At 42.6% G+C, this 15767-nt stretch overlaps 1 protein-coding gene across 2 annotated transcripts in view; it reads left to right on the forward strand.

The window, feature by feature from the left end:
- The window catches only part of NFE2L2 (NFE2 like bZIP transcription factor 2), a 41279-nt gene that overhangs the window by 7170 nt on the left and 18342 nt on the right, over positions 1-15767 (forward strand). The window contains exon 1 of one of the 2 annotated variants that reach the window (XM_072121637.1): positions 13489-13712. The exons of the other annotated variant lie outside the window; for it this stretch is intronic. Within the exon in view, the coding sequence (XP_071977738.1) occupies positions 13671-13712 (42 nt within the window). The 5' untranslated portion in view covers positions 13489-13670. Of the gene's footprint in view, positions 1-13488; positions 13713-15767 lie in introns of those variants that run through there. 2 annotated transcript variants of the gene reach the window in all.

Raw genomic sequence — 15767 nt, forward strand, 5'->3', positions numbered from 1 at the left:
TTTTTTTTTACCTCTTTTGTCCATTTTTGAACATTCAGCACAATGAAGCTCTTTATTGTTTTCATATATAAGAGAATTGTTTCCTAACAATCAAACAATCCATTATAAACAAATACTAATATGAATTAATTGGTTGTTGAGTATACAAGGTACAGGGCTGGATTAAGACTGACATGGGCCCTAGGCTGTATGAATATTATAGCTCCTCCATGTCTGCCTTCTTTTAATTTACAGTATCAGGAATTTTGGAGGACCTTCAAAGGTCTTGAAATGTCTCTTGTGTACATGAGTATTGAGTGCAGGACCAGATGTACAAAGATTTCATGGTGAAGGCCCTTCACAATGGACAATTTGCTGAGTGCTTTGGGGGGCCATGGGCGCTCTAAAAGGCTTGTTTACCGGGCTACCGCCCAAACCGCCTGTATTATACTCCACTACTTCCAAGGTGGGAGCACATCTCCAACTTCCTGTAACTTCTCCGGCATTGAGATATTGCCCTGCTACTAGGCAAAACTATCAACTGCAACAATACAAGTCACACCAAATATTGCAGATACATAACACATAAAGCTCATGTCTAACTTGTCTGCAGCTGACAGATTTTAACTGACTTATTTTATCCACAATCCCCGCTGAGAAGGGAAGAACAATACATGTAATCTGTGTGAGCATTTATCTACACTTTTCTCATAAATCACCATAAACGGTGCATTATTATCCCTTTCATATACGCGTCTCATAACTTTGAAGCTGTCATAACTCTATGGCTGCCTGTCCTACTTGATCCTACACACACCCTAAAACAGACTCTTATAGCAACTCAGTAAATATTTGACTTACAGTGTATAGTACTCGCTGCAGATACAGTTTCTAGCTCAGACTTGTAGATAAGTATGTGTTCACACAAAAGCCAATGTGACTCTTGTATTATCTGATGATAAGGAAATGTAATTGATTTGGATTGTAGTAAAGTCCATTTGTACGTATTAGATTGAATTCACACACAGTGAATGTGCTGCAGAAATGTATTCTTCTGTCCCATTCTGCATACATTCAGAAAAAAAAGTAGTATGGTGAGGAAATCTGTAATATGGGACTGTAGGATAATTGTATAGGAGATAGACAGATGATAGGGAGATTGATGATAGAAGATAAAGATGAACGATGATATAGCTTTATAGATAGATAGATAGATAGATAGATAGATAGATAGATAGGAGATAGATAGGTAGATAGATAGATATGAAATAGATAGATAGATAGATAGATAGATAGATAGATAGGAGATAGATAGGTAGATAGATATGAAATAGATAGATAGATAGATAGATAGATAGATAGATAGATAGATAGATAGATATGAAATATATAGATAGATAGATAGATAGATAGATAGATAGATAGATATGGGATAGATAGATATGGGATAGATAGATAGATAGATAGATATGAGATATATAGATAGATAGACAGATGCATAAATATAAAGTAGATTATATATAGATACATAATAGAAGATAGATACAGTAGAAGAGAGATAGAAGATCAATTGATTGATAGATGGATAGTAATGGATAAATAGGTAGATATAAGGTATAAAGATGAATAAATAGACAAAAGCTAGATAGAGAAATGGTTAAATGGACAGATATGTAGATAGGAAACAGACAAATTATAGGAGACAGATAACTAGACAGATAGATGCTACGCATCTTCACCCGGGGCATTCAACCAAGGGGTATTAAAGGAGCAATACATCATCTGTCCACAAAAGTCCACATGCAAGCAAGTGACTCCTTTAGGACAGGGGGCCCTGGGCAAATGCCCATTTTGCTGCCCTCTAACACCGTCCCTCCCCATGGCTATCATTGGCCGTGGTGGGGGGTCCTCATCAATCAAGAAATTGTGGTTACTCCTGTGACTACGCCACCTCCATGCCATGTGGACATGGACCTCGCAGGATGGAGATGCAGCTGTTGGTGGAGTGCGCACTTCAGATAGTTTGCAAGGACAGGGGGCCCGGAGAACATGCCCAGTTTACTACCCTCTAATCCCTGCCATGCATATTTACTATAGTCTCCTCTGGTAAACAAGCATAGGCTATAGCTAAACTCTCCACCTGGTCAGTCCTGGTCTAACAGTGGCATCAATTTTTATGCAACATGTGCAGATCTTATTATTATGCTGTCACTTGTAATTGAAGATGTGGGGGGTTTTTTTGGAGCTACCCTTATACAGAAAACCTTATTCGGACCACTAGCCTACCTGACCCAATATGATGGTATGAACCAGCAACATAAGATGGGAAAACACCCATTAACTTGTTTTTTTTTATAATAGTAAATGGTGATATCATCCCTTCATCAAACAAATCATACAAAATGTAAAGATCATGGAATTATTAAAGCCTAAAAATAATCCCAGCAGATGTGATGTGAGCAGGTATAACATAAGAGAGTAATACGAGATCTGGGTGGAGGTTTTCTACAAAACCTACAATACATCAGGAATACATGTGAAATGTTGGTTAGTAACTTTGATTCTTCTATGAATGATCCTCTTACCTCGCTACTTAGTTTTACTCTGTCACTTACATATTTGTTACACCCAAATAAGAACAAAGTTCAACATTCACAAGGACCAGGATCCAGAGCACAGCTGCTCATGGAGCATAGAAAAAATTTAATTTAGTAAACAGAGTGATGAGGTTTTTTTTTCTAGTCTAATCTGGGTTCTTCATTATTTTTTGCATCTGGTCTGGGGTCTCCATTATTTGACTAATCTTTGGTCACCATTATTATAAATATCTGCTCTGGGGTCTTTTTTTGTGCTCTGGAGTATACATTATTGTTGCTCTGTGGTTTTTATGATTTTTGTCTGGTCTGGGGTCTGTATTATTCTAAATAGTTTGCTCTGGGTCTCTTTTATTTTTTATGCCTGGTATGGAGACTGTTTTACTTATCGTCTGATTGCAATGGGGCTCATTTACTAAGGGTCCGAAGAGCGCATTTTGGGCGGGTTTCCCGCCGATTTCTGTTTTGCTTCGCATTTAACAGGGATTTTGGCACACGCGATCAGATTTTGGCGCATTGGCGCCGGCTTGCACGCGATACAAATCGGGGGGGCGGCCGTCGGACAACCCAACAGATTCGGACTACGCGCAGGATTTAACATTTCAAATTGTGATGCAAGACCCGCGCTTACAAGCATGGTAAGAAGAAGGTGAACTCCGGTGGACCTCGGCGGGGAAGTGACGGATGCAGGAACTCAGACGCACCATTGGTTGGAAAGTCCGAATCGGGGATCGCGACAGGACCAGGTAAATAAATTTGCCACAATGTGTTTTTGGTTTGTTGTTAGCATTGAGCATACTTGCGTTCACTTCCGAATCAAACTTTGTGGATTTGGGTCACCCAGACACGAACTTCATGGGTTTAGCTGAAACTTTAATGCCAGCAGTGGTGCCAGCAGCGATCAAGGGATTTAACTTTTTAAATGCTGCTGGCAATGTCTCCAGCGGCATCTAATTTACCTGCAGCCACACGCTCTAGCACTAACCTGCCAGTGGTGTGGGACGCTATGCATGTAGGTGTTTTGCATTTCAGGGTCCAGGCTCCAACGTTGACAGCATTATTTTAGGGTTAGGACCATTTTAAATGGGTCAACTTATCAGTATTTGTTATCATTTTGCAGGTGCCATTCTGTGCTATTAGACTCTGCTTCTATGGTGCTGGTTACTACTGCGGCTCCTTGAAGTTGAGCTCTATGACAATGAAGACCTCAGACCAAACAAGGTTATGCACCTTTGCAGTAGACTGAATTACGCTTTCATGATGACAGATTCCCCTGCATCCACACATGCAGTGTCGGACTGGCCCACCAGAGTACCAGAGGATCCTCTGGTGGTTCCTGGCTCAACCCAATACTCCCCACCCCAGAGGTCCATCAAAAAACACCATCAAAAAAGGCTATATTATGTATAGTATATTTCCTGGGGGATAATGAAGAGTGTGCCACCAAATTGATTTTCTCTGGTGGGTCTAATGAAACCCAGTCCGACACTGCACACATGTATCTACAGCACAGAGTCTATATAGCAGTGCAACTAATTTCAGGGCTGAGCCAAGTCATTTATCACGTTTCATTGGATCATCGAGAGACTACGAGAGTTTAATACCTAAAGAAAACTCCAGTGACCTGTGATTGCAGCACACTTGGCACACTTTTTTTACTAGGAGTAGGATAAAGTTAATCTCAGTGTATCTGCTAATCCGACTAAACAAGCAGTTGTAATTGCAGGTCTTGTGCTTTTTTTTTGGATCTACCCTTATACAGAAAAACTTATTCGGACCACTAGCCTACTTGACCCAATATGATGGTATGAAACTGCAACATAAGATGGGAAATCAACCATTACCTTGCTTTGTTATAAAAGTAAATGGTGATATTTTCACAAATCATACAAAGTATAAATATCATGGAATTATTAAAGCCTAAAAATAATCTCAGCAGATGTGATGTGAACAGGTATAACATAAGAGAGTAATATGAGATCTGGGTGGAGGTTGTCTACAAAACCTACAATACATCAGGAATACATGTGAAATGTTGGTTAGTAACTTTGATTCTTCTATGAATGATCCTCTTACCTCGCTACTTAGTTTGTCACTTACATATTTGTTACACCCAAATAAGAACAAAGTTCAACATTCACAAATTCACGCCTATCCCCAATGTAAAACCTGAATGGGGGTTAAAGAACAGCTACTGGCACAGCCTCTGCCTAAAATAACTACATTGTTTCACATATTTAGTTATCTTTAAAAGTGAAATATTCACTGTATACTGAGAAATCAAGGTCAAGGTGCAAACTTTACACCAACAATTCCACAAGTTCAACCATTAAAGAGTCTTCTGTTATCACATACTGCTCAGTGTAGGGAAAAGGTCAAATGTATAGAAAATCTGTGAGGCTGACTAGACTGCCAGGGTTTTATTGAAAATATGTTCCATTGTGTAACATTATACAATTGTTGCTCTTATTACAGGAAGTTTATATTGACACATAATTGTTATGTGTATGATGCAATATTTTTATATAACTTTCCAATATAATTAAGGAATAATTTCAGAGATACCTTTGTCTTATAAAAGTGATTTCATTTTTCTTACCCTTTATTCTAAAAAAACCTTTACACAGATAAGCCTGATTTTGTAGCGGTTATCTCAAATGACTTTCTTCCTCATCCTTGAAATGTAAAATTATGTAAATGTATTTCATTAAAAGGGCAATCCCCACTTCCTCCTGATTGCCGCACCTTTCAGCACCTCCACAATGTCTGTCTGTAGGACTACAGCCACAATCCCTCTTATTCTTAATAATAATAATTCCTTTATTTATATAGCGCTCACAGCTTATATAGCGTTTGCCAAATTAGTCCCTGTCCCCAATGGGGATCACAATCTAATCAACCTACCAGTATGTTTTGGAGTGTGGGAGGAAACCGGAGGACCTGGAGGAAACCCACGCAAACACAGAGTGAACATACAAACTCTTTGCAGATGTTGACCTGGATGTTGACCCCAGTGCAGCAAGGCTGTAGTGCTAACCACTGAGCCACCATGCTGTGTACAGTTTATATTGTTACCATTTCTGCACATTGTCATATTATTATTGAAATATCGTTACTGCTATGCTGTGTCATAAATGTGACGGTGGGCAATGGTATAATGTGGATGCTAACAAGCTGTGGGTTGCAGACCCTTTGTATTATCAGGGATCTGAACCTTGCTGCAAAGTTTTAGCAATAGTGGCAGGTGGCTTGGGTGGGACTGTGTAAGGCACCAAGAGGTTAGGCTAGGTAAAGTACCAGAAAGGCCAAGGTCAGGGCAGATAGGAAGCTTGGTGGTACAAATCCATGATCCAGATGCATCAGGGACCAAAGAAAAGCACTACCTAGAGCAGGAGAGGAGTATTGAGTAATGATATATACTCTACACTCCATGGTCCTCTCCTGCTGCAGGCACCACTCTACACTGTGTCTTGATGCTGGAAGCAGACACCAGCACCAGGACCCAGAGCACAGCTGCACATGGAGCATAGAAAAAATGTAATTAAGTAAACAGAGTGATGAGGGTTTTTTTTTCTAGTCTAATCTGGGTTCTTCATTATTTTTTGCATCTGGTCTGGGGTCCCTATTATTTGGCTAATCTTTGGTCACCATTATTATAAATATATGCTCTGGGGTCTTTTTTTGTGCTCTGGAGTATACATTATTGTTGCTCTGTGGTTTTTATGATTATTGTCTGGTCTGGGGTCTGCATTATTATAAATAGTTTGCTCTGGGTCTCTATTATTTTTTGATTGCCTAGTATGGAGACTGTATTAGGTCCATCATTGATTTTCTCTGGTGGGTCTAATGAAACCCAGTCCGACACTGCACACATGTATCTACAGCACAGAGTCTATATAGCAGTGCAACTAATTTCAGGGCTGAGCCAAGTCAAGTTATCACACTTCACTGGCTCACGAGAGTTTAATACCTAACGAAAACTCCAGTGACCTGTGATTGCAGCACACTTTGGCACACTTTTTTTTACTAGGAGTAGGTTAAAGTTAATAGCAGTGTATCTTCTGATCCGACTAAACAAGCAGGTTAGTCCAGGAGGGTCAGTTAAGTTTTTTGTGTTGGGAATTTACTTGTAATAAGCTGCTGCTTTGTATTCCAACATCAGAGGATATAGACCTATTCAAGTCTTTAACGGATCAATTTCCTGCCTGTAGGTGTTTGCGGACCTCTCGTCTAATATACCTTTGGCCTGTTATTCTGTTTCCATGGACCTCAGAAGCCCAGTAGGTCAACAGATATGACTATTGCAGATGCTGACCCTTGTCCCATCCATTTTATAACCAAAAATAGAAGAGATTCTAGAATATATGACTGTGAAAAGCACATTTTATTGGTCAAAAGCCATAGCAAGACCTTCAATAAGTTGAGTGTGGGGAATATTTACTCTAGAAAAGTGTAAATTGCTCCATCAGCCATTTATACCTCCAGACAATTGGTCTTGGGTCCTTTTGTATTAATTTGAAAACAACAAGTTTTGGCTTGTTAGGTTTTATAACAAGGGATTTGCAATCACAACCCATCATAAGTGCTGTCACAGGTCAGGCCTTATGTGCTGTGCCTAGAACCTGTAATCTAAGGGCTCTGTCACGGGTGCTCCTGCAACCAACATCCATGATGACAGTGCATGCGCACTGTGCCCCTCTCTGCGACGCCCGCTCCCCCTGGCATCACTCACATCTCCAAGCTCCTGCTCCCATCCAGGCTTCCCAGCGTGTGCGTCCCCGTCTCCTAGGGTGGGGGCGCGCCGGCTTCAGAAGATTAAAAGGGCTAGTGCACCGTTGATTGGCGCTGGCCACTTCCTGGAATTGGATTAAAGCCGGCTCTTCCCAGCATTCCCCGCCGTATCCTCGTGCTCTATGCCGTTGAGAAAGCTTTGTCCTTCGCCTTGTGCCTGTTGGATTTCCTGTTGTAACGCCGGACCTGTTCCTGTTTACGCTCCTCCGCTGCCTGCCCTGACCTTCTGCTCTGACCGTGAACCTCTGCCACCTGTCTTGACCTCCTGCCTGTCCCAGACCACAAACTTGCTTACCAACTCTGTACCTCACCTTGGCTGCCACTGCGGACAAAGTCGCATCTGTGGAACGACCTGGTGGTACCACGCAGCAAGGCTCTGGTGGAAACCGGGTGCAACTTAGATTCTGGTCCCAAATGTCCGCTTGTGTCATTGTCCGCAGTGGTCCAGGGGGTCCACTACCCCTGTAGCCTGACTGGCTCTTTCACATTCACGTTGTTTTTCACATCCATGGTTCAGTGATTTCCACAGATGCCTCACAAATCCATTGAGTGTTTTCATATTAGCTTGTATTTTCACTGATCCGTTGTCCGTGGAAAAAATTATGAAACATGTCCTATTTTTTTCACTGATGTGGATGACGGAATGCAACAGAAGTCTATGGGTTTGCAGAAAAAACGGATGAAAAACCAGGTGTAATGTTTGCAAAGCAATGTGAAACCTTAATTTATTTTACGGACACAGAGACAAAACGGATGCATCACGGAGAAAAAAAACTGAAGAAAAGCGGAGACAAAACAGAGACAAAACCAATGGATGCGCAACTGAAGCTGATCATCAACTCCAATGTAAAAGAACCCTTAGTTTACAATACCAGCAATCGGTGTGGTGCCTCCAGGTTCTAGAATGTTCTAGGGGAGAATATGGTCTGCAATGTCCTGTGCCTTTGATGAATCTATATCCAGAACTACTTCCTAAAAACTTTTTCAAGATATGTTTGTACACCGTAATGGAAACCTTAAAAAAAAAGAACTTAAAAAAAATGACTTTGTTTCTATTGGATTTTTACTTTTTCAGGCTTAGGTAGAAGTATTGAGGTTGGTGCTTATCACCCGCCAGCAGTGTAGGCACGAGACACTTGTCCTGGCTGTACAGCAGATTACTAGGTGGAGTTCAATGTTCTTTTTAGCTATCAATGAGTGACTAGAGATAATAGCTGTTAAAGCGAAATCTTCCCTTTGAGGGATGCCCTCATATGACTGTTTCTTTGTGTTTATATATTTCTGGGCTTAGAAAGACTAGAGGGGTGATAGTAATAGAAAATGTAGTAGTTATAACTGCATCTAGGGCTAGAGTTGGATTCCATCATGTGTAACCCATATAAAAATGTATAAATTGGCCACATTTATCAAAAACAGACCAGATTCATGAATTGTGGTGCATGTTCTTCATGAATCTGGCCCTCCCTGCACTGCTCCAGCAGAGTGTGCCGACTTTTTTTTGGTGCACTTTTAACATAGAGCATGTAACACAATTCTGTCAGACAATGGGGCAGATTTACTTACCCAGCCCATTCGCGATCCAGCGGCGCGTTCTCTGCTCTGCATTCGGGTCCGGCAGGGATTTATGAAGGTAGTTCCTCCGCCGTCCACCAGGTGGCGCTGCTGCGCTGAAAATCTTCTGAACGCGCCGGAATGCACCACCTCGGACCAGGTGAAGGTAAGCGCTTCACAAGCGACACTTTTTCGGTTTTTAAAATGCAGCGGTTTTTCCCGAATACGTCGGGTTTTCGTTCGGCCACGCCCCCCGATTTCCGTCGCGCGCATGCCGGCGCTGATGCGCCACAATCCGATCGCGTGCGCCAAAATCCCGGGGCAATTCAGGTACAATCGGCGCAAATCGGAAATATTCGGGTAACACGTCGGGAAAACGCGAATAGAGCCCTTAGTAAATGACCCCCAATGTATGATAATTGTGACGCATGGTGCCACTGTGCACAGGACGCCCTTTTAAGTGTGTCTGCTGTTACACTGTCTCACCCTCCCACTCTGCTTCCTCAGAACTGTTAATCTGATATTAAGATTCTATACTATGGATATATTATCAGAACGTTTACTCCAGAAAACCCCTTTAAGACTGGGGCCACATGGGTCAGAATCACTGTGGTTAGCCCAGTCCTCAGCTTAAAGGGGTTCGTCATTTCAAGTTAAGCCCTACCACAGGCGCATGTGCCGGCTGCTCTATTCATCTTTATGATGCTGACAAAGATTGCTGAGTACGGCGCTTGGCTATCTCTGTCAGCACCAGGCGCGACAGGCGCTCCGGTCATCTCGAGCCCAAAAGGGTACATCACTGACACCTCTACCAATCAGCGAGTTAAAGAGTATCCTGTGGATCGGGTCTATTTTGCTTTGACTGGAGAACCCCTTTAAAGGAAACCTACCATCAGGAATCAACCTATGAAGGTAGATCTGATTGTAGGTTCCTACTAACATTCTAAACTATCTTTCTCTCATCCTAAAACACTTACTAAACTGATCTAAACTTTATCTAACTAATTTGCAAATTATGAGAAGAGACTACAGGGTTGTGGAGTAGTCTATGGGAGCTCAGTCTACTCCACGCCCCAGTACGTCCGAGGAGTTCACAGAAAGTGCATTGTCCGACGATATTGCACTAAGATCATGCGTCCGATATCGTGCATGTGTCGCATCCCCGCTCAGGTCCACCGGAGTTCACCTTCCTCCTGGTGCATGTAACTGCATTGTCTTGCAACACAAATTGAAAGTTAAATCCCGCACTCAGTCCGGATCAGTTGGATCGTCCTACAGCCACGCCTCCGATTTCTGACACATGAAAGCCAGTGCAGTAGCGCCAAAATCCGAAGACCCTGTTAAATACCTGTCACAGCTGCTGCAAAACATTGAACAAGTCCGACGAACGTGCGATCCAGAACCCTTAGGGTGAAGACACACATGGCGTTTTTGGGCCGTTTTTGGGCCGTTTTTACTAAGTGCGTTTTCAGATCGTTAAAAACGCATGCGTTTTTGTCCGTTTTTCATTGCGCAATTCCGGAAAAACTGACAAAACGGCCCAAAAACGCCATGTGTGTCTTCACCCTTAGGCCGGCAGAACAAGTGGCATTTTAATCCCGTTTTTAAGCAGTCCGTTAAAGAACGCATGTGTTTTTGACCCGTTTTAATTAAGATCATTGGTAAAACCTGTCAACAATGGATGCTTTTTCAAAAAAACGCATTTGTTTTTAAAAAACGCATGCGTTTTTTTAACAAGCTGCTTAAAAACGCCCCAAAAACGGGTTCAAAACGCCACGTGTGCCGCCGGCCTTAGTAAATAAGCCATGCTGAGTTTATTTCTGGTCTCTGAGAATTCGGGTCCGGCAGCCCGGCAAGCACACTTGGACTTGCAATCCATTTCCCAAACATACCTGCCTTCTTCCATGTGGATTGACATGGGAACAGGGATCCAAGCCCAAACATCCGGATCCCTTAGTGTAAGGTTTTGTAATCATTATCACTCCTTACAGTAGGATTATGTTCCGGCATGTTCAGTCCCCTGTAATGATGTGTGTGGGTGGAGAATCCTTACAAATTCTTAATAGTAAAGCTGCATTAGTATTGTTTAACACAAAAAAATCCAGTTTTCGTGAATACTTGCCAAGAAAGCTTTGTGGGCTGTGGTTACAGATTGGCATTGCTGGTATAATTATTAACTATGATGTTTTCCCTGCGGAAAGCAGTGACTTCTCCTTGTGTGTAGATTCTGTTCTCTATGAGTTCATTCGAGTTCTCAAGGGTTTGTTTCATTATGTCGCTCAACTGAACGATGTTGAAGTTTGTGTGAAGATGGGTTTTCTCTGGCATTGGTATAGGTGGTCATAAACATTTGTCTAAGGCTAAATGCCAACGACCAAGTCTATTCTTATTAAAGAGGAAACTTTAAAAGGATAAATATAGGACCCTAATAGGGTCACCCAAATTCTACTTACCCTGTTGAAGTTCGCATTTGCTGCCATGAGCCTCCTGTCATGTGACCCCCTGGCAGCAGAACTTCCTGTGATGTCCAGTGTCCAGCTGGTGGATGGAGGGGATTGTGCACTCAGTTTGGCGGCGAACAATAAGCGTACAATAAAAAGGGTAAGTATAACATGAGGGACCTTATTAGGGTCTTATACATTGTTATTTTTATATATTAGGGTCTTATACCTTATTATTTTTAATGGGTGGCCAACCCTATTTAATGTCTGTTTTTAATGGCCAATTTCCATCCAATTTAAATTGATTTAAATCTGAGTGTCCGGTTTTAACAGACGAGTTGCATCTACGGTGCGTCCATTTTTTCCAGCCTGTTAACAAAAAAGGTGAGTTTCCGGAGTGCATCCTGTCCTCCACCATTCTCCTGACCCATTGACGTCTTTTGGAGAAACGGTCTGTGAGAATGGTTTTAGATTAGGACATGGATTAGGTCATTTAATGGAACAGACGGCCATGAATTTTTGCAAACTATCTGAAGTGCGCACTCCACCAGCGGATACGCCCCCTTCCTGCCCCCTCCATGCCCACATGGCATGGCAGAAGCTTAGTCGCAGAATTAACCACAATTTCTTGACTGACCAGGACTCCCCCTGGACAATCATAGCCATGGCGTGGGCCGGCGTTAGGGTGCGGCAAACTGGGCATTTTCCCAGGGCCCCCTGTCCTAAAGGGGCACCATGCATGTGGACTTCTGCTGTCTATATATCTATCACCTATTCATCTAGTTATCTATCTCCTATAATTTGTCTCTTCCTGTGACTGTTCATAAAGTAGTTTTATTTTGGGGCCCCACTTTTAGTTTTGCCCAGGGCCCCAGGGACATGGCGTCAATTTGCCAGATTGGCTGTTTGGCCGCCATTCCAGCAATATGTCTGGGTCAGGCGGCCGAACCCAAATCTGACTACCACTAATTCAGTGATGGCGAACCTTTTATAGACAGAGTGCCCAAACTACAACTAAAAACCAATTGTTTACTGTGAAGTGCCAGCATGGAATTTTAAGCAGTAAATTACTGCTACTTGTTCTTCCACATCTTTCAATTGTATTGGCCCCTGAGGCAACCAATACAGTCTCTGTACAGATACCAATACAGTTACAGAAGTGTTTTTCGCACTGAGGGCAGCATCTCTTGAGTTGCGTGGGACTGCAGGAAGATTCAGTGTTTGGTGAACTGTGTCCTTGGACAATGGCCTGAGTGCCCACAGAAAGGGCTCTGAGTGCCACCTCTGGCACCTGTGCCATAGGTTCCCCACCACTGCAGTAATCTCTAGACACAGACAGAAACGGGTTACACACTGATGAAACACAAACTACAAAAACGGGCCATGGATCTGTTGTCTGTGACCCGAAAAAAGAACAAGTTTGTGTGCAGGTAGCATGAGAGGAGCACTGCTATACCCCTTTCCAGCACGTACTGTAATAGGAAAAGCTTCATGCTATTTAGGAGAATTTGTGTAATGATTTTTCTCCTTTAACCCCCTGGAAAAAATACAGTAAACTGTAACTCAACATCTAGTAAAGTCATGGAGATAACATACATATATATGTGTTGTCTGTAATACAGATCCTACCACACTACCTGTAAGGCCAAGTTCACACATTGCGTTTTTCAGGTGCAGTTTTTGAAGCCAAAAGCAGGTGTGAATCATGTCATTGAGAGAAACTACTCCTCCTCTACTATTTTTCACTTCACTCCTGTTTTGGACATCAAAAACTTCATCTGAAAAACGCAAGGTGAGAACATTATCAAAGGACTGTAGTAAATAACCGGGTACCACATACAGCATTGTACCCTCATTCACAATTTTAATCAGCTTTTCTGGGAATTCTGTTCCTGATTCCTATAACATCTATACAGATACATAGTCAAGGCCAGAAAATATCATCCCAATCCCAAAAAGATCAACTTCACTGGGAGGAAAACAGGAAGATCTTGTCTAGAGGAAGGCGGTGAAAGGGTTAAACAAGAAGGCGTGGCGGGAAGGTGGTGGGCGGCGCGCGGCATCGTGATGCTTTGCGTCATCGTCACTGGGCGGGGTTAGAGGAATCCTGCGCTGTCATTGGTGGAAAGGGCATGACAGCCGACTTTGGTCGGATTGCCCTGTACTTTCCCGTCATATTGCTTAGGACGGTCCCGAGAACGGAGAGAGTCACCGGTCCGGGCAGAGTATCACAAAGGGGGGCGCGGCACAACGACACCAGGACATACTGCGACAACTTCACCGAGGAGACACCGGGCCGGGGCTAGAGGCCACCATGATGGAAATAGAGTTACCCCCCGCTAAGCAGTCACAGCAGGTGAGACGTCACCTTGTGTAACACTGGAGCTCGCTTATGTAAAGCCGGGCAATTTTTATCGGCCGACGACTCGGAGACTGTCAGAAGTTTTTGTAATGATTTATTTGTATGAGATGTAATGATTTGAATGTACTGGCCGCTTATAAATATGTATTACAGATTATATCTGTAGTAATGTGGCATGTATCAGTACATTGTCTGTGGATGTGCTATATAGAAGCTTAAGAATAAATTATAATCATGACTGTGTTCCAAAAAAAATAAAAAAGTACAAACATTTGACGGCTCGATACATTAGTGATCCGGTGATCACAGGTCATGTGATTAGAGGATCTAGTGATCGCTTGCATAAGGGGGGCACATACTTTCATGCGTCGCCCATCTTTTTTTAGTAGTTGTGCTGGGACTTGTGGTTCCACGTTGGATTGGATGTTTGTGCATGTGGCTGCAGATTCTGCAGAACCTCCGTGATGTCTTGTTCTGATCTGAGGGTCACGGATGTAGTTGGTGTTTTTAGGGTTTGGCCAGGATCAGGTGCTCCTGACCTGGAAAACTTTGTGATTAATAAGTGACCAAGAGACTTTGACCCCTCTCTACTTGTACAATGTCCAGGTATTTGTAGAATTTCCATGTTTTAAAGTTTTTCTTGGACTTTTATTTTCTGGAAGTTGTTCTTCTATATAATATCCTGTCCCATGTGATCCCAGGGATACGGTTAATATTTCCTAGGTCCCCCCCTCTTCTGAGAAGAGGACGCCCCCCCTGGAGCCGCACTTCCATCGCTATGGTTGGAGTTTTTTCTCTCCTAGACAACTGAATGTGCACAGTCACCAGGGGGCTCCTTAGGGGGTTCATGTTACAATGTTATTTATTAGCATTTTGTTATATAATATATTGTATCGAATGTCTAGTTATGTAGAAATGCAGAAACAGTAGATGTCACTAGGGCGATCTGCCGTTCAGGAGTCCAGGAAAGTTAGGTGCCATATTGCTATGGTATATTATTGATGTAGAGCTGTTCTAGAAACTAGTCTTATCAAGCGGTTATAAAGTGTTCTTTCAAGGTTTATCTTTTTTATATGGTTACAAAATATTTCTTTCTTCTTGTTTATCGCCCTCTGCTTAGATTTTACTTTCACATAAGATCAAAGACCTTAACGTGGTGGATGTATATATATATATATGGCTCCCCCCGACTAGGAAAGTTATTGTGTCCCATTCTATGTAATACATAGGTAGAGATGAACAGACCCGGTGTTCAGTCATAGATATTATATTGAAATATATAATATAGAAATTATATAGAAGTTCCCGGATTGGGTCAGGCTGCCGATCCCAAACTTGAACGTCGGATCCGCTCATCTCATCAGAGGTGTTTATCGGTAGCATGCTCCTCTCTTCTTTAAAAGTATAATTGCATAAGCTGAGCATGCATGTGTATGGTGAGTGGGGAGGAATAGCTGCCTGCTATTGGAAGTGTATGGGCTCCTCATTAGGGACCTGAGATTCGATGCTGATATTGGTCACCAGTGTGAAGGTTATTTGAAGGATAGTTGCGTCACTGTTGTCACCTGATGACAGAGATACGATTATTGTCGTTTATGATGAATACCTTGAAGACTGGGATCTGTCTTAAAGCGATTGTCTATCCAGAACAACCCTGACAGTCATACGATGCTTGGTGGTCCCACTGTTGGGAGATGCTGAGGCCTAGTAGTAGATCATTGAGGGAGTCTGATGTGGAGACTATTTTTTTTGGATTTGGTTATCAAATGTCTATGTCCTTTGTTTCTCATCTCAAATCCCCACATACAGTAGAGGCCTAAATAAGGAGCATCTGAGTGTAAGAGTATAGTCACATCTGCATCCGAGGAGTCTCCAGCAAGAATCCTGCACACCACTTGATGGTCAGTTTCGGCCACCTGACCCGGACATGTTGGCGGCCGAAGAGCTAATCCAGCAAATTCACGCCCCTGGCAACTAGCCATGGCTATGACTGGTCCCAGCTATTGGGTCCACTTATCTCTGCAGAAGACCTCATTGGTGCCCATCATT

The sequence above is a fragment of the Engystomops pustulosus genome, chromosome 8 (assembly GCF_040894005.1).
Source record: "Engystomops pustulosus chromosome 8, aEngPut4.maternal, whole genome shotgun sequence".
Classification (NCBI taxonomy): Eukaryota; Metazoa; Chordata; class Amphibia; order Anura; family Leptodactylidae; genus Engystomops; species Engystomops pustulosus.